This window comes from Sinocyclocheilus anshuiensis, unplaced genomic scaffold (assembly GCF_001515605.1).
Source record: "Sinocyclocheilus anshuiensis isolate Anshui unplaced genomic scaffold, SAMN03320099.WGS_v1.1 scaffold508, whole genome shotgun sequence".
Lineage (NCBI taxonomy): Eukaryota > Metazoa > Chordata > Actinopteri > Cypriniformes > Cyprinidae > Sinocyclocheilus > Sinocyclocheilus anshuiensis.
The window spans coordinates 576,101-595,946 of record NW_015555744.1 but is presented as its reverse complement, the minus strand read 5'-3'; the positions used below and the strand labels follow the sequence as shown (position 1 = coordinate 595,946).

The following is a 19,846-nucleotide window of genomic DNA, read 5'->3' as shown; positions in this document are numbered from 1 at the left end:
ATGACACAGTACCTTGCAAATGACAGTCCAACACCATTGTCTGCAAATCTATCAGGAAAAGAAGATTGCTATATTTTATTGATGCAATGAGCTTCTCTTAAATTTTGAGCTTTTTAACATGTCTACAATTAAGAGGTTTTGACCCCTACCCTGAGTTTCGTATGACTATGTCACCTCCGCGGATCCAGGCCCCCAGATCATTGTTTTTAAAGGAGATGAGAGTGTCGATGAGTGCGGCCACCCGTGGCCTGCTTGGATCAGAGTTCTCATGAGGCCTGAACCTGAGAAAGAAATGTCACCAATGAGAAATGCAATCTTTCCTTTAGAGGGAAAATGTAAGTGCTGATTGCCCAAGCAATTGTGTTAAAGAAATAGTTCACCCCAAAATGAAAATTCTGTCATCGTTTATTCACCCTCATGTCGTTCCAAACCTGTATGAGCTTCTTTCTTATGTTGAACACAGCAGAAGATATTTTGAAGAATTTTGAAGAGCCAAACAGTTGCTTATCCCCATTGACTTCCATAGTAGGGAAAAAAGTACTATGGCTGCCAATGAGGACCAGAAACTGTTTTGATTACCCACCTTCCTCAAAATAACTTCTTTTGTGTTCAACAGAAGAAAGTAAGTCATGAAGGTTTGGAATAACATGAGGGTTAGTAAATGATGACAGAATTTTCATTTTTAGGTGCTATCAATTACAAAGCTGTTAAATCTTTGACTCATCGGATCTTCTGTTTTGTGTGGGAAAGAAATACTATGAAAGTCAATGGGCACCATCAACTGTTTGATTACAAGCATTCTTCAAAATATCTGCTTTTGTGTTGAACATAAGAAAGAAACGCATACAGGTTTGGAACGACATGAGGGTGAGTAATTTTTGGGTGAACTATCCCTTTAATGCTAGAATTGTGAGGTGATTTCTACATGTTTGTTAGTTTGCTCCTGTAATTAGGGTTGTGACGGTGAGGACATTTTCCCACCGGTTAATCAACGTGTGACAACACCGGTAATACCGGTATCACCGTTGGGGTGGGAGGGGGATGTTAATTCGTTTGAGTTTCCCTCTTTTCTTAGCTTTCAAATGGCTTGTAAAAGTGCTATGCGGATTTTACTTTCACTTTCGAATTAGCGGCAATTGAATTGCCGCAATAAATCTGACTCCTGCTCCGTGGTGCACTGTCGTTCGTGCACGGTTCGGCACGCTGCATTGAGCGTTTAGTTAAAAGTGTCTGTCCTCTAACTGAACTAGGCTAAATGATTTTTGTTTCTATAAAAAAAATCAAAACGACGGTGGGTGGCGTGGCCGCGGTAGGCAAATGACGTAACCGGTGTTGCGGCTTAACACCGTATTACCGAAAACACCGTCTATCGCAGCAAGCCTACCTGTAATATGAAAAAATATATATATATTTAAATTTAAGCATTCACAGTATTAGTGTTTATTATACTCCTTTTAATGTATGCTGATTTATATTAAAGTTGGCCTTAAATGATATATAGATCTTATTGTGAACTATTCATCTATGTATATCTTTAAATCAAAATATCATAACCGGATCTTCCAGTGAAAACTAGTCTACAGAAATTATCTTGTCACTACTTTGTTTTATCGTGACTATAAATAAAGAACCACCACTGAAAACAATGGGAAATATATTTTAAAAGCTGTGATAATTAAGATTATGCAATTAAATGATAATGTAAATAAAAGAAAATCAAAAAAAAATATATATATATATATGTATATTAAATACAAGTAAAAAGTAAATAAAATGTCCAGACACATTATGGAAATCAGAAATTTTGGGGAATTTGACAATTGGCACAATGCCAAAATGATGTTTTGCTGTCAAATGTGACCTTTTTGTGAGATTCACCCACAAATTTTACACAGAAACATTTAACACAGAATACAGTCACAATATCTGAAATAAACAAGGGGAAACATACACCTACTGCATATATACTGTATATATATACACTCTGACACACTGTATATTTATAGTGTGGTGTGTGGCTTAAGAAGAGAACTCTAGATATACTGAATCCCCCTGACTAGTACAGAAACTCTATCTGGGCAGATGTGTTTTCTTTATAAGCTGAATCAACTGACCCTGGACACAAAGAAATGCTCACCATGTTCACTCACCTAGCGCTGTTGTCCAAACAGAGGTATTCACGTGGGTCTGTTGCGGTGGCGTTGGTGCTCTTGACTTTTCTATCGATAAAGAGGCCAGCCTGACACAGGATGAAAGAAGCAATCACTCTTCACTTTGAAATTGTATGTTCAGTGTCTGGTATCATTCGAGTAATACAGCGCCAGTGAAAGCGTAGCCTGTAGTTTCGCTGCACCTGGACAGTCACGATTCACAACACTAAGCTCACAGCTCGAGCAGGCCAACATAAACAAGCAGATAACAGAGAACTATTGTACAGGGAAATGTATGTGTGAGCACCGCGTCACACAAGCACATTGTGCGGGACTTTGAACACTGAGGCATTTCAGAGAAAGAACGAAGATGCCTTGTGTATGTGCAATAAAAACCTGAACTCATAATTGATTGCATGAGTCTTTCCTGAAGCCACATTTAATAAAATGTTACAAATCCCAAATGATTTATGAACTGCACTTTTATGAGTCACAGGGAGCTGGGTATTAAATGACGTCGGAGAAATAGCATTAGCATTGATCTTGTGTGATAAATCACCGGAAGATAATTTACAAAAAAAAGACTCAGAATGCATTTATAAATCATAAAGTCTAATTATCCTGAAGCATTGTTATTTTTATTTGAAGGTTTGTTTTGCCCACTGGTTTGTGAATTTGGCATTAGAGTCATAGATGAGGAATTTGATTACCTTAAAGTTGGAATGAACACGGTTGTTAAAGAAGATGCCCAGAGGCGTGAGCTCAGCTTTCGTCTCTGGAATCAGTCCATGAGAATCACCTGTAGAAGAATTGTGGAAAGCGTACCAAATTCCTGCATCCTGAGAGAAAAAAAAACAAGGGAAAATTCATGTACCAGGTATTTTCATAAATATGGTACATCTCCTCAACATTTTCTGAAGGTACAAATGCCCTATTTTGTACTTGTGGAAAGTGTGGTGAATAATATTTATTCTTGAGTCCTGATTTCTATATCAAGATTGAGACTTTCTTAGCCTGGTGTGCTGAAAGCATGACTTCATGAGAAGTTTTCTTTTAATAAAAAGGGTGGAGGGTACAACCTTTTATATACAAAACCTCAAACAAACAAAACGAAGCACGACAATACCACCAGACCAAAGAGATTTATATTGGCAAATACATCTTTAATAAAGGATTGGAATGAGGAGATGCTATCTGTGATTACATAACCGTCTTGATGTTCTCATCAATATCACAGAGCTGTGGGCATCATTTCACAGAGCACAAATTCAATCAGAGAAAAATCACATTTTTGATAATATACTGTGAAAATGTTGCAAACAAACATTTACTCACTGTTCATTACAGATCATAGTGAAAATGATTCATTTGGCTATATCAAGGATTGTACATACCTGTGATCCAGCTGCTGAGTTACTGATCAAATGATTATTGGGGTGTGCAATCCAAAATGTAGATACTGCCCTAGAATACACAGGTCAGACAGGGTCATGTAAATGTGTGATCTTAAAATACATTAAAGCATGTTTATATGTATGTACATAACACATCACAGTCAATATTACTCATATTGCACTTTGCAGTATTTTATTGCATTTAATGTTTGGTTAGCCTGGATTGCAGGTGGTTAGTGAAGAAGACACAGGGTTTTTTTTATTCTGACATACAGCATGGGAAAATAATCTTGCAAATAAAAATACTAATAAATATTTTTGTTAAATAATTAAATACTGAAAAACTGAAACTAAACTAAAATAAATTGGCATAACATATCTTATATTTTATCTTTCTTTTTTATTTTACCCAAAACAAAATAAAAATAGCCATAAATTAATTTTAGTCTTTAGTCTTAAATATAGTTTATAAAATATATAAAATATGTTGGGCAGCATTAACGTTCTAAAACTACAATAAAAATAAAATAAACAAAAAATAAAATAAAACCAACAAAGATCCAGTAAAACTTATAAAAAAAAATTGTTTTAAAAGCAAGAGAACCTGAATTTAAAACAAAAACTGTAATAACCCTGGTACAAAAGTGCAACTGTTTACTAACCTGACCAGCAGCATTACCTGACTGTTTGATCAGATCTACAACTCTGAAACATATTCTATCATCTATCTTCATCCTGAACATCTAAAGCCCTATACACAACCACACACACGCTCCCAAAACATTTGTTATCCTTTTGAAAACAGCACCTCCTCAGCTATCCTCCGCCTGGCTGGGACGCTGGGTGTTTTATTGCCCGGATAAGAGAAAAAGACTATGGCTGAGTCTCAGGAAATGAGAGCTCTGTTCTTTCTCCTGTTATTTGACCAAACAATACAGCAGGTCACACTGTCAAGGTCAGTTACCCAGAGTAGAACAAGCATCAGGAAACTTTCAGATAACAGAATGCACAATTTCAAGCTGAGAGGCTTCAAGCATTTTGAATATTGGCCTCAGTTTAAGTTACAGGTCTATCCAGCAATATTAAATAAATATGTGAGAGTTTATGGTATCTTACTTGCACTCGTTAGCAGGAGAGGGTACATATCCTTTGTGTACCCTGTCTGTCATTTCTGTGCACATGCTATCGTTGCGGTCGGTAGGGAGAATGGTCCCTGGCCTGGTCAACAAGCCAAGGTTATGGAAAAATATGTTCCTTTGTTCAATCCCGTCCTCCAGGAAAAAACAATGTCCCAGCGTAACATAGCCAACCGTGTCCCTAACCTATAATAAAAGGAAGACATCATGGTAAAGCAAAATGAAAAGATCAATGTAAAGAAATACATTATTATAAGGACGTATATATTTCTCTCACCAGCAAGCCATTAGTGGCATGTATGCCAACGCATCGGGAGAAGGAGTGATGGATGGAGAGGGAGTTTAGATATGCTGGATCACTGTACCCCCCGCGCTGGTCCACATCTCCACACCTATGAAAGTTCACAGGGTATCTGCCCTTCTCCTGCTGCTGACCCATGTGTTTCAGCTCCACCTGAGACAAGTGGATCGACGAGAAGTTCCCCAAAATCTAAACAAGATCAAAAAACAGGAGATCAAAAACACAACCAATAAATAATGGCAAACAAATCATATCTATTATCTATCTATCTATCTATCTATCTATCTATCGTTTAATTATACAAAACTGTTAAAAATATTAATTATAATCATAAATATAACATATAATCAAATAATGAAACAAATGTATATAAAATATATTTTTATAAAATTATACAAATAATTCTGACATTTTCTCCACTAACACACTCTATATTAACACAGCCCTGGACTTGCCAGAAACAGCAAAGACTGCTGCATAATATATGGTTGGTCATTTACATAATGTAAACATTGACCCGTCAACTAGCCTACTAGTAAAAAACGAGTAAGTCGTATAAGCGCTACTTGTGTTGTGGTTTTTCATTCTGCTGCCAAAAATAACACACAAACTTAAGATTATGCTTTCAGTTCCTTCCATTCAAAAAAAGAGCTGTACTCAATTATCTGGTGCAAACCCCAACATACAACAGCCTGTGATTTCTCCACATGACAGCACAAGACAGCTTAGTGTTAAATAAACACACAACCACACACACACACACAGAGTTTCAAATAGACCTTGATGTGTCCCCCGAAGGTGTCGTAGCTGAAGTACTGGCACCAATTCTTTCCGTAGCAGGAGTTTTCCATTTCTCCATGAATGAGGATATTCCTTGAGAGGAGAGCCACCTCTGCACGCATGTCCACACCGTCCAGTATCTCTCCCACATGGGTGAACTGAGGCTTTCCTGAGAAATTCCAACACATAAACACACACCATAAAGCTCAATGACTAATGATGAGAGATTTAACTTAAATAATGAAACCAACTCCAATAAAAAAAAATACAATTTCTGTTTAAATATTTTTATCATTTAATTTGATTGAATTAAGAAGACGAATTAGGAAGAACTGGAAAAAATTAGTGGATAAACTTAAAAATAAAAGTAAAAAAAATAAATAAATAATGGATCCAGGAAGGAAAGCAACCTGTCCACACATTCAGACTGCCCTTTACGCACACCCAGAGTGCACACAGTATCCTTCCGGAGGGAAAAGGCCTGGCAAAAGCTTTGCCAACAGGACACAATGCACACGGTGACATTTAAACTACATCCTTTTAATAAAGGCCATATATTGAAGACATTTCCAATTCTCCAAGGAATTAACATATGTGCTGGGAATAATGAATATATGTTAATAAATACACAATACACCCCAGAAACTATTTGGATACTTAATAATGCAAGAACGTTTTAGCATTATACTACAATATCAACTCAATGGACATTTATTTTAAAGATATAAAATACCATTCAAAAGTTTGGGGTCAGTAAGTTTTTGTTTTTTGTTTTTTTGGAAAGAAATTAAGGCTTTTATTCAGAAAGGATGCATTCAATTGATCATAAGTGACAGTAAAGACATTTAAAATGTTACAAAAGATTTCTATTATTAGGAAATCCTGGGGGAAAAAAAACATTTACAGTATCCACAAAAATAACATTCAGACATTTGTATGACTTAAAGGGATAGTTTACCCAAAAATGAAAATTCCGTCATTAATTGCTCACCCTCATGTCGTTCCAAACATGTAAAACCTTTGTTCATCTTCGGAACACAAATTAAGATATTTTTGATTAAATCCGAGAGCTTTCTGACCGCAACACAACTACCACATTCAAGGCACAGAAAGGTAGTAAGGACATTGTTAAAATAGTCCATGTGACATCAGTGGTTCAACCGTAATGTTATGAAGCTACGAGAATACTTTTTGTGCGCAAAGAAAACAAAAATAATGACTTTATTCAACAATTTCTTCTCCTCCGTGTCAGTCTTCAACACACATTCACAAGAGTACCATGATGCATGTGTGTGCATTCCTCTGCTTGTAAACAAAGCGTTCGTTTTCTTTGCACACAAAAAGTATTCTCGTAGCTTCATAACATTACGGTTGAACCACTGATGTCACATGGACTATTGTATTGATGTCCTTACTAACTTTCTGGGCCTTGAGAGTGGTAGTTCTGTTGCCGTCTATGGAGGGTCAGAAAGATCTCGGATTTCATCAAAAATATCTTTGTGTTCTGAAGATAAACTAAGGTCTTACGGGTTTGGAATGACATGAGGGTGAGTAATTAATGACAGAATTTTCATTTTTGGGTGAACTAACCCTTTAAGTGTCCAAATTCCTATACTCAATAAAGACCAGCTGGGACATTAGCACTGGAAAGCAATTACTGAAAATGTTTTTAACAGGGTGGAGCACATGATGGTGGAATTATCTATATAGCCTCGGCTGGCCTCTGGTCAGAAATGACAGTTTGTTTATGTGATTCTGGTAAACAGTCCTCACCCTTTTCCTGTCTCAAACTCAATGACACTGTCATTACTTGAGCTCGGCTGTATACAAATTCACAGCAAGATTCAGGACAGATACACTGTATCACCACAAGAAACCGGAGGAAATGCATGCTGTTTACTTCACCTTGAATTCGAACCTGTTTCCTGTTACAGTGGGGACACGGGAGCAGGGTGAATTCCTCTGCCTGATGCATGGAGTAATCAGTGCTGGCCACCACAATCCGATCGCCCGGTTTCCAGCTGCTAACCTCATCCATCAGGTTCAGAACCACTTTATCCACTGCATCCACCTGGAAGCCTGTTGTTGGGTAACCTTTATGGTAGAACAAAAACCAGTGTAGGTTTTAAAAGGGTTTTCTTTTAATACATTCTTGTTCAATATTGTAGATTTTACTCTATGCTGTCAAAGACGTACCATTTTTCCACTCGCTGTAAGCAGTAACAGTGAAACCAACACCATCCACAGTGACAAACTCTCTGCGAGCCAGCGCCTTGCCACCTGTGTCATGGTTCTCGTGTTCTCGTACATCTTCTGTGCAAGAACCATTTCCTCCACCAATTACTGAAACCAAGGCCCATGCCTGCCTAAAATAGAGATGGAAGATGGAGAGAAAAGCTATTAAAAAAAAGCCAGTAATGGACAAACACATGCAAGAGAAAACGTGATGCAGATTTGGAGGAATTATGTATTTTTAGCATATAAACTGGCTAAAATCAATCACTTCAATGACTACAACATTTAAATTCCAAATTAGGATAAATGGCTTCTCCATTAAGACTTGTCAATGCACTTCCATGTGGAAGTGATGTTCAGTTATTGCACATAATTTAATGGAAGAGCAGCCAAAACTCTTGGGTGAAAAAGCCAAACACTGTCAAGGATGAATGAGAATGGCTAATTGAATCCTTCCTTCCTATTATTTTTCTAGTCAGCCCATTAGAAGAGCAGTTGTCACTCAACTAAAGGCAATTGAATTTCTGTCATCAGGCTATGATGATAATATAAACCAAAATGTGGGAATTGTTTGAAGAAAGTCATTGCTTTTATGAAAGAACACTGTCTGAATATTCACAATGTTCAAGGGTTCGAAAAATTTTCATTTACTTATCCTCAATGTCATTACTGTATGATTCAATTTAAAGACAGTTGACCGAAAAATGAAAATTCTGTCATCATTTACATCCTCTTGTCGACTTTATTTCTTCTGCAAAGCACAAATTAATGTATTCTGACATATATCTTGGTGTTTTCTGTCCATGCAATGGAATAATCTTATAAATAGTTTATTTTATGTTCCACAGAACAAAGACATACATATTTGAAATAACACGAGAATGAGTATTTTTCTTTTTTGAAGATTTTTCATTTTTGGGTGAACTATCCGTAAAGGGTTAGTTCACCCAAAAATGAAAAATAGGCTGCGTTTAACTCACCCCCGAGGCATCCTAGGTGTATATGACTCCTAGGATGCCTCGGGGGTAAGTAAAACGCAGCCTAATTTTCATTTTTGGGTGAACTAACCTTTTAAATTTCAGTCTGTTCCTCACATAAAGCTGTCGTATTACTTAAGAAGACTCTGAATATGTATTAATATAATATGCATTTGGACCACTTTAATGATGCTTTTTGTCATTTTTGGTGCTCAACAACCCCTGGTCACCATTCACTTGGATTTGGATTGACAAGAGCAGTGTGAACACACTACTGAACATGTCTTTTTCTGGTCTCCAGAAGTCATGTGGGTTTGAAATGACATGAGAGTGATAAATAATGAAAGAATATGTAAATTATCCCTTTAAAAAATGAAAAAAGAAGGATAATATATGGCTTGACCTTTTTTACCGAATGAATTCATAAATGATTCCCCCACCGGATATACCAAATCCTACTTCCTCTGTCCCAATATGGTATAATTCAGCTTTGGAAAGGATGGAACTAAAATGAGTGGGGAAAAAAGGGGGGTAAAAATACCAAAAGATATAACTATTATGGCTCATCAGGCTCTGGAGCTACTGGTGTCAGCTTCTGTAGTAGCATTAATACTTCCACTATGATGAAACTGCAGTTACTTCTTCACAGCAACTAGGTCAGAAATGCTATTTGTTTTACTGACGCATATGAGCTCTAAAGGCCAAGCCTCAAACATGAAATCCTCCAGAGGTTTGGAAAATAGTGTCTCATTGAACTTTCTCCCATTAAGGAGCGTGGTTCATTGCAGTTTACAACAAGTTAATAAAATCTTTGTGGATAAACAGAGTGACTAACTACCCACATTGAGACCAATAAGACCAACTTAGCTGCTGTGAGGTGGGCGGTCTATGATGGCCAGAAACCACACTTATATTATTGTTTTATCTTTAATGTTTTCATCTTTTAGCAGCCAAAAAGGCAGGATTACCTAATCTCTCAGAATAACTACTATGTCTGACTAACACAGGAATCTTTCCTGTCTTTTTCCATCTCATTCCTGGCAATTCCCTACCCTCAAAGGGGAGAAGAATGTCTAATATCATTAAAGAAGAATCGTCACAACATTTCCTGCACTTTTAACACCTTCAACATTTGAAACAATAGTACTTCCATATTCTTTGTGTGACACAAAACCTTTTGTTTTAAGACAAAGGAAAAAAAAACACAGGCAGCAATAATTTCTATGATTCCATGCTGTCAAAACCTGAATGAAATTTGTGGAAATAAACCATTTCCCACAATAGCACAACAAACTCTTTCTTCAAAACAGATACAGACACGCCAGGGATCTTATCAGTGACTCTGAAGGCCTTTTGTCATTTAACTCGTTTGATGCTCCAAAATATGATGGTCACCTTGCAAAAGGAATTATTTTTGCAAAATAAAAAAATTAAAATCTACTCTAATGTAAAAAGGTCCATTTATACAGTGTGAGAAAGATATTTAAAAAATTATATTAAAAATTTAATTATAATTAAAAAATTATTATTGAATTATTAATCTTGTTAAGTTAACAACTTGCAAAATGCAAAATTAAGTCATGGGCTTATTTCTAATATAACCTAAATAAATGATTGAAATGTTAATCACAAAAAATGTTCTTTGTATTAAATTAACAGTTTATCCACTATTAGAATACATTTAGAACTTTATCTTGTATAAAATGTGCATTTTTTTTATACTTATTGTTTTAAACTTTTTTTTCACTGAAATTTTCCACTGACCCTCTTGCAACCTCTGGAGGTCCCCTTGCCCCTCACTTAACACATGCTTTGTATCCAAACATACACCTCTTTCCACAGGGACAATCCTCTCTGAGCAATCTGAGGTTAAGTGCTCTCTTAACAACACAAAGTTGTCTGAGATTTTAGTCTGAGATCTGGCAGAGCCCATATGTTAGATTTATCAGTATCCAATAACAGGCTTATCAATGAATTTATATCAAAAATATGTGAGCTCCAATGCACCCCCTCAGGAGTACCTATGGGGAGCAGGGGGTTAGACTTGGACAGGCTGGTTTATGTTGCGCAAGTTTTCAGTTAGATTGTGCCAGATTGTTCTGTTTTGCAAAAGGGAGCTGCCAAGTTTGCATGTTTTCATCAGAGATGTGGTGAGTTTGACTGGTAACGGGTGGAAAGCAAGGGTAAAGGAAAGGGTTTCTGTGTGCGCAGTGTGTCAAACTGTCTCCAAAGTCTCCAAATGAGTACATTTAAGTTGGTTTTTCTGTCACACCTACTACTAACCAAATCCTGCCCCACCAGATTCACTGAAAACCACATAACTGCAACGGCACAAAGTCAGTAGTCAGCAGACAGATAATATTTCCTCATATGATACACATTTTCTTTGCCTTGGAGTTCTAGTTATGTAACAGAACACAGAAAACCGAGTTTTCATGCCCAAGACCTTTGACCAAACTAATGTGTCTAGAGACACAGTCTGCAGCTTGAACATTAAAATAAGCATGAATATTTTCCACATTTCTTGAAGCAGTAAGAGAATGTTACACAGAAGTGCCTTTGCAGTAGACTGTAAAAGTGGGCTTTATGTCTGGAGGAATTTCTATATTTGACACTAAATGCTTTATAAAATATTTTCAGATGCATGGTAGTAAACTACATCCCTCACTAAAAAAACTATACTTTTCTATCTGCAATGTAACTAGAAGAGACTCCACACCTGGTGAGCTCTTTATAAAACCTTGCATTGAGATATAGACAGATACACATGTCAGCACTTTTCAAACAAATCCTGGAAATACGCCTGTTTAACCTTTCACTGGGGTTTCCTTCAAAATACTGCTATGTGAAACACTGGGTGGCTTCTTTAGATACATTTCTGTGAAACAACCAACCAGTTAGGTTAAGCCCAAGAGTGCTAAGGACTATTAGCTACTAACAGCTGGCTTATATTCGACTGCTCATACACATACTGGCAAAAGTCAACATGCCAACTGAATAAATAAGAACTTTTATATTTGCTTTACATTTCTTGTTAATATTAATGTGCTAAATGTACAATGGCCCCAAAGTGTTAGACTGTTTTGGACACCTAAGTCACACTTCAAAATGTCTGAATGCAACTGCATTAGACAGCATTAAATTCAATCCAAAAATAACATTGTATAAACCAAGTGGCATCATTTTCTGCAGAACTAACTTGACTTTTTTATATATTTTTGGTCTCAAGACCAGAAAGTGTCCAAATACAGGCTCATAATGTTGAACAGTATTGTTTTATAATATGAAGCCTAGCGTGCCACATTGTTTGATATTTAATTATATAATGCAAAGACAATCCTGCATCTTTAAGTGTGCAGCAACCAGTGTTGCCAGATTGGGCGGGTTCACACTGCAGAGGCGCTGGTGCTGATGTAAACGTCGACAGCCGCACTTATCACGAGGGCTCAGCAGACAGTCATTATGATTCATGAGTGACAAGTTTTTAGTGTGTTATATAAGTTATAACGTATCTGATTTTGATGTAGTATGACTGTATATTCAAGTAATCACAATGCCTAAATATAAGTTAAAGAGTGGGAGAGTGACTCAACTCTCAAAACGTGAATTATTGTGGAGTGGGATGACACGAAGGCTCTATCACTGCAACTCCGAAATCAGAGCATATTTGAATTAATCATAACCGAAACTAAATATGTCGGTTTATACGATCATGTCTTTTATCTTTTAAACGGTCCAGATTGATAAATCCTTGAAAACTGCTAGACTTGATTAGTTTTGACTGTGCAAAGTTCTGTATTATGTTCTACAATATGAACTTAACAAGAGGCTTCCTCTAGTTCTGTGTAAAATTATAGAGCGACAAGAAGGTAAGCGAATTATTGTTGTTATTTTTTTAATTGTCGGATTATAATTAAGTATCAATGAATGACACAGTTTTGAGTTGACTGTCATGGTGTGCGCTTGAACGAGTGTGAAATACCTGCTAATTACGTTGCTTTTTTCTATCGCTTATATTGGGCACTTTTTGCATTTAAATGGGATTATTCTGACTGCTGACATTGAAAATCACGCATGTGTTGTTTCGAGGATATCGGTTAATTTCATGATTGCCATTTTGACAATGTCTGCTTGCATATTTTATTCATGTTCGGTAGCCTAATTCTCTTTAATGTAGGCTATTCGCCCCGATTTGATCCGTTTACCTGGGAAATTTATCTTATTTATCATTTATATTGTTTTGTCGTCAATATTTTGTTTTAAGGAGTTAAAATTGCCCTTATCAACCTTGATTTACATATTCTATAACATTATTTTGACAGTTAAAGTTTTGGGCGGGTTTTTGTGAGCTTTTGGGCTGGAAATCATCCATCCAATCTGGCAACACTGGCAGCAACCATCCAAACAGACTGCATGAATGAGACTAGTAATGTCTGCACAATGCACGCTGCCTTTGGGATTCAATAGCTGGGTGAGTCTGAATTTAGGATATGGTTTATGGAACAACAGGACACTTACTGTTCCTAATCACACCAACTTCAAAGCTGTGCTCGGCATTATCAAAGAAAAAACACATCAGATTGGAAAAAGCTTCTTTCCTGCTTCCACCCTCCAGAGATTCAATGACGTTTGAAGCACATTTATAGGAAATCTCTCACAGAGTTTATGGCATCCCATTCCCTACATCCTTATCCCTGGTTAAAACAACAAAAAAGCTGGTTTAAGCTGGTCTCCCAACATAAAAAGATGAAAAGTGCCCAAAACCTCTCTAAAACCAACCAGGAGACCAGCCTGACCAAACGGGGAGACTAGCAAACCAGCTTTGGCTGGTTTAAAAAGATTTTTTTTTAAGTAGGGAAGCTTTATTCACCTGTATTTGAGATTATTGACATGGTTGCTGCCTAGAAGATCCTGGATGGTTCTTTTGGTCTCCTCCAGCAGGCTCTTAACTGCAGAATCTCCAGTGGCCAGTGCAACAATGCGTCCTGCAGGTAGAGACTTCAGCAGCTGACTAAGCCTCTTACTGTCATTACGAGAATCGTGCGTGTCGAAACGTTCGTTACACACCACCTCCGCCGTGTCCTGGTCAACCACCCGCAGGTTAATTCCACGGCTGAAGTTCTTCTGGAAGCCATGGTCACCGGTAACCAAACCTGAAGAAGGTACAGTGCGAGTGAGGAAGGTCCAGGACAGTCTCTCTGACCCGTGGAGCTCGAGAGTTCCTCCGGCATTCACACCCAAAAACTTGCGGCCCATCCCAGGAACCTCAGTCACAGCGGTTTCATCCGATCGGCCGACCAAGGTGATGGCAGCCAGGGAGCGATAGCGGCATTTTGGAGCCCCGATATGGAGAGCGCCGCCATCTTCTATCAAAATGTGGCGTGTTCGTAATGTAATGTTTTTGGAGCCTTTTCTATCATCGGCGAAGACAACTGAACCTATAATAAAATGAATGACATGAGCACAAAGATAAGACCTAAAACCCAAATAAATGTTCAAGAATTTTCCTTTCCCTAGTGAAAAATAAATATACTAAAATGTATTTGAAATACATTTATTTTAATACCACAAATACATTTACATATTTAAATACCCAATAAAAAAATACCCTGCAATTGTTCTTTTAGTATACTAAACCGGTACACTTAAAGTCTGCTAAATTGGAACAACTAATTTTGTACTTAATGCACTTTAATTGTGCGGAAGTAGTGCTGAAGTCCAACGAAAGATATACTGAGGTATATTTGATTGTGCTAAAGTGGAACTATTTCAAGTAAACTTCAGGTACACTTTAAATATCTTGCAAACCGATATTATTCAAAGATCATACAATCCTCATCAATAGTGACATTAAAACACATTTTAGGCTTAATATTAAGAAATGTACATTGTGCACGAATAGTATTCCAAATAAAGTTTAATTATAAGCGATACGTCAGTACATATGTTAATAGATTTAAACTATACTTAGTATGAAATACATGTATTTTAAATATATTACTTTTTTACTAGCGTAATACAGAAATGTACAAGAATTAACAAGCCAGAGTGATTTGCAAAGGTATTTTTTACACATTGCACAAATGATCTTACCTCCAGCCTGGATAGTGATAGAGTACAGGGTGGCAGATGAATCTAGGCGATAATGCTCACCACTGCGTACCACCACCACCTTTTTGAGATCATGGCCAGGTTTCCAGGAGCACAGCACAGGGTTGTGATGGGGGCAGTCCTCTACAAAAAGATGTAGGAGGGCATTTCAGAGTCTGAGTACAAGATGATTGAGTACAGTTTTGATATTGACAATAAGGATCAACGATAACGTTTTCTTTTCTATTATGCCAAGCCAGTAGTTCAGATTTTAACTTTTTCCACCACAAAAGAATGATCAAAATTTGTATTATTGTATATTGATATTTGCTTTGCTAGAAATAATAGTTTAGTAATAATAAACATTAAATTTGAAGTTTTCTTTTATTGTCATACAAAAATGTTCCATTACAAATTTTACTATAAAATATTATATAATTCCATAAATTAATTTTGCAGGAAAACTATGACCTACAATGCAAGTTACTGAATGGTCTGTAGTTTTCAACACATTCTTCCTGATACCATTCTTGAAATTTCAGCAAAACCTCATCCATGTTCGACATCTTTATACAGCTTAAAATGTTACAAATAATTTTATTCATGCTGCTTTTTTTCTTTACATCTATTCTGCAAAACAAAACAATGTATCACCGTTTCAACAAAATATTAAGCAGCACAATGTTTTCAACATTGTTCTTTAGCAACTAAATCAGCATATTAGAATGATTTTTTGAAGGATTGTGTGATAATGAATATATTATATAAATCTATTAAAATAGAAAACAGTTAAATTGTAATAATATTTCACAATATACTGTATTTTTGATTAAACAAATGCAGCATTGTTGAGCATATGACGAATGGTTGGGGGGTGGGGAGGGGCGAGGTTGTGGTTAGAACGCTTGGTTGAGAGAGTGCATCAGACGACGACGAAGAAGAAGTGCTGCTGCAGAGTTAGTGCATCAGAGAAAACGAAGAAGAGCTGCTGTGCTGTAGCGTCAAATTTTCGGCATGTCTAGAACAATTCTTACAAGTACAACACGACGTAGCTGGGTGCCGCGGACAGACGCCGAACGGCGCCACCGGTGTGCCTACACTCATAGAAAATAATGTATTCGAATTTTAAAGACGTGGCGCGACGCGAAGCTGCGCTTCTCGTCCGGTGGGCGACCGCCTGAAATGCTGTTTTTTTCACCTCCGTGCCCAAACGTCTTTGTTTGGGCTTCCGAAAGCGGATGATGTCAGGAAACAGTGGTTGCAATTTATTTTTTAACTCTGTTCCTGAGCATTATAACCCCAATTTGCTATTGTGTGCTGCACATTTTACAGCTTCCACAACACGAGGGAGTACAGTGACGGATTCGCCAAAAGCTTTTGTTGAAAGACGGAGCAAGGGGCGGGGCAGTAATGAAACACTGTCTAAGCTGTTCGCCAATCACAACGCACTGGGACAGCTAACCAATCACAACACATTTTGTTTTTCGGAAGGCGGACCTTCATCAAAGCCGGAACTAATCGAGCCGTTTGTGCCAGGATGGGGAGAAAGGTATTTTAATAATGTAAATTATGTGAAAAATAATGCGTTTTTCGAACCACCAAGCATGAGAGCATGTTCTAGTACACCCCCAAAACAAAATCAAGACTTTGTAAAAGAGCATAATAGGACCTCTTTAAAAAAAAACATGAAAAAAGCCTTACTGACCCTAAACTTTTTAATGATAGTGTATTTCTCACACATTCAAGGTGATCGTGTCTTACCATCCAACACATCTTTAGAGGCAAGACTGAGGACGACTATGAGAATCAGTAGGAAAACACAGAAGAAGACTCCAACACAAATATAAGTGTTCTTCCTCTGCTGGTTTTGGGCACGTTCCCTTCTGCTCTCATCTTCTGACAGATTAAAAACCGATGGTCGTGCAGGGGGCGGGACCGGGGGCTTCAGTGGGGGTGGCGGAGGAGACTTGGCTGGGGGTGGAGAACGAACTGGAACAATCCTGCCTGGAACATATCCTGATGACCGCTGAGCATTTCCGTTGGCAGGAGCCACAAAAATGGGGTGACTGCTGGGGCCATCATTCACCTGCATGGTATAACTGTCTGCCACGTCCTACGAGGGGGAAAAAAGAGAAAACCATAAAAGATAAGCTATCATTTAAATGTTTGGGGTCTATATTTAATGTTTTTGAAAGGAGCAAGGCTGCATTTATTTAATCAAAATACAATACACTATAATATTATGATTGAAATATTATTATAATTTCAAATAACAGCTTTCTATTTTAATACATTTTAAGATGTCATTCATTCCTGCGACTTTTTGGCAGCCATCATTTCAGTCTTCTCTGTCACATTATCTTTCAGAAATCATTGTAATATGATTTGATGAATAGGAAGTTCAAAAGAAGAGAATTTATTTATTACCTTTGATTGATTTAATGCATCCTTGCTGAATAAAAGTATTGACTTCTTTGAAAAATAAAAAAGACCCTAACCTTTTCAATGAGAGAGCATGCAAAAATTGTTTTTTAAAATATAACAAAATATGAAACAATATATTTGATATTACAAAACTACACTACACCACCTTGACAGGCATTAAGAATCAAGCTCACAAGTATTGTGGGCCAACCAAACTGGCATAAAACTGTTCCGACTTCATTTTGATCGGGTCTCAATTTCATAGTGGCATGACAACGTACTTTGAAGTGCAAGCTTTCTGTGGGTTTTCACGTTTTCAAGTTATCTACAAAACACATGGCACCAATTACGAGAAAAAAAGTGCTCAGTCGTTCAATCCGTGGCCCTTCGTGCCACAAAACAACAGGCAAACAAGAAACTCTCCCTATAAAAGCCTGTCACACAAATATTTGCTTACCAATAACCACCTCAGCCAAATTCCGTAATTAACATTCAAAGAGACTTAAAAGTTCCAAATAGAGAATCTAAACAATCTGGCTTCAATGGAACCAAACAGTTGCTAATGCTTTTATAAACTTAAGTTCGATTCTTCAGGGTAAATATCAATCACAAAAACTTTTCTAATCTTTTAAACATTAGGGTAGAATAGAACAACCACACTGACCCCATCACCTGTTGAACCGTATAGCTCATTTATTATTGTACTATTACACTAATTTCATCGTTGCTTTGATCAACACAAAGATCACACTATCACCAGATTCCGATCTGGCCATCTGCAGCTCCTCAGCCATAAACGCAGGGGCACAGCAATCACTATAACTGAGGAGGACATTCACCACCCCCTTCTTTTGGGATATAATCAATACCCGTGCTTTAATGTGTCCCATCCCCCACTTTTCAAACAGTGTTTCTCCCCTGAACAAATGAAATCACATTTTAAAGGGGGATGAGCAATGAATCTCCTTAGTCTGAGGGGGCGAGTGGACAATGGCAGCCTACGGACAGAAACTTACAGGCCTTATCTGTGGTCACCCAGAAAGGTTGTGTAGTCTACTAGTGAAAGTATAAATAAATATAAGTCTTAAAATAATTAAAACATGTTCAGATGATTATTTGGGAAAAGTTTTCATAGATACGAAAACTTAATTACCAAAATAAAGTCACGTTCTTATGATGACCTACATTGCAAATGCAGAAACAGAAGATGCAGATGCATGCAAAAACCTTGTAAAAACCAGACTAAGATGGTCTCCCAACCTGGCCAAGCTAGTCTTCAGCTGGTTTAGATAGCCAGCCAGCCAGTTGTTCTCCCAGCCTGACCAGCTGACAAGTGTTTAAAGTCAAGTCTGAGGTTGGGAGACTGGCAAACAAGGTGGTTTACTGGTTTACTGTATTTTATATATATATATATATATATATAGGAATACTAATAATTTTTGAATGACCATATTTAAATTTAAATGCAGCATTTGGAATTTCAGCTTTGCTCAGAAAAAAAATAAATAAATAAAAGATTTGTTCTGTCTGAACTGTTTGAACAGAAACACGCTGGCACTGAAACTGGTTCGCTACATCGCCACCCTCTAAAGTTTACACAATGCCACAAAGTTTCATCAACTTCAGATGCATGCGTAACTACATTCCTCCTTTCAGTCATGACTCGGATCTCCCAAAAGATGCCGTAAACGCACAATGCACGACTGAAAATCCGTTGAAAGACCTTCCTACAGTAGAGGTCTAAACTGGGGGTCCCTACAAGGAGACAGAGGTGGAGAGCTCTTACCTTTCGATCTCTTTTCACTGTCACTTGCTTGGCTCGTCCGCTATTTTCTCTATCAACCGTAGAGAGCCGCACGCAACTCTGGGGGCTATTTGACAGGGAGACCGCACTAAAATGTGTTTTAATCTTCTTTTACATGGTGTTTTCTTTCCTGGGCTGAAGTCAGCCAGCCCCGTCCCAGGCGCGGCTCGCGGAGGAAGTGAAATTAGAGGCGTGTACTGAGAATGAGGGAGCGTCTTAGAAAAAAACGCGTGGAAGAGCCATTAGCATGAAAAGAGTTCTCTGGTGGGCGGGGATTACCGGCTTTTGAAACTATGAATTCAGTTTATTGTGAAGCTTATGGTCGTATACAGTATAATCAGCTGCTGAAGAAGCACATAGGGGGTCTTGTGTCGTGTGAAAAGTGTTACTTTTGTCTAGTGATGTCCAATTCGTGAACGAATCGTTCTTGTGAGTCGGATCTTTTAAATGAACCGAGTGACAAACTGGACGGGAACTGACTCAGTTTGGATGCACAAAGAAACCGAGAAGTGAGCAGAGAACGGAAGATTGATGGGGGTAATGTAGTATGTAGTT

General features: G+C 37.5%; 1 protein-coding gene across 1 annotated transcript in view; it reads right to left on the bottom strand.

Annotated features, from left to right (window-relative positions):
- Nucleotides 1–19,455, bottom strand: part of cemip2 (cell migration inducing hyaluronidase 2) — a 28,179-nt gene extending 8,724 nt beyond the window's left edge. The window contains exons 1-14 of the mRNA XM_016466995.1: nt 19,274–19,455; nt 16,825–17,176; nt 15,067–15,207; nt 13,844–14,411; nt 7,958–8,127; nt 7,667–7,855; nt 5,761–5,930; nt 4,958–5,170; nt 4,661–4,866; nt 3,545–3,614; nt 2,861–2,989; nt 2,151–2,239; nt 150–281; nt 13–48 (exon numbers count right to left, since the gene is read on the bottom strand). Coding sequence (XP_016322481.1) covers nt 13–48; nt 150–281; nt 2,151–2,239; nt 2,861–2,989; nt 3,545–3,614; nt 4,661–4,866; nt 4,958–5,170; nt 5,761–5,930; nt 7,667–7,855; nt 7,958–8,127; nt 13,844–14,411; nt 15,067–15,207; nt 16,825–17,155 — 2,444 coding nt within the window. The 5' untranslated portion in view covers nt 17,156–17,176; nt 19,274–19,455. The remainder of the gene's footprint in view (nt 1–12; nt 49–149; nt 282–2,150; nt 2,240–2,860; nt 2,990–3,544; nt 3,615–4,660; nt 4,867–4,957; nt 5,171–5,760; nt 5,931–7,666; nt 7,856–7,957; nt 8,128–13,843; nt 14,412–15,066; nt 15,208–16,824; nt 17,177–19,273) is intronic.
- Between the last annotated feature and the right edge of the window lie 391 nt (nt 19,456–19,846).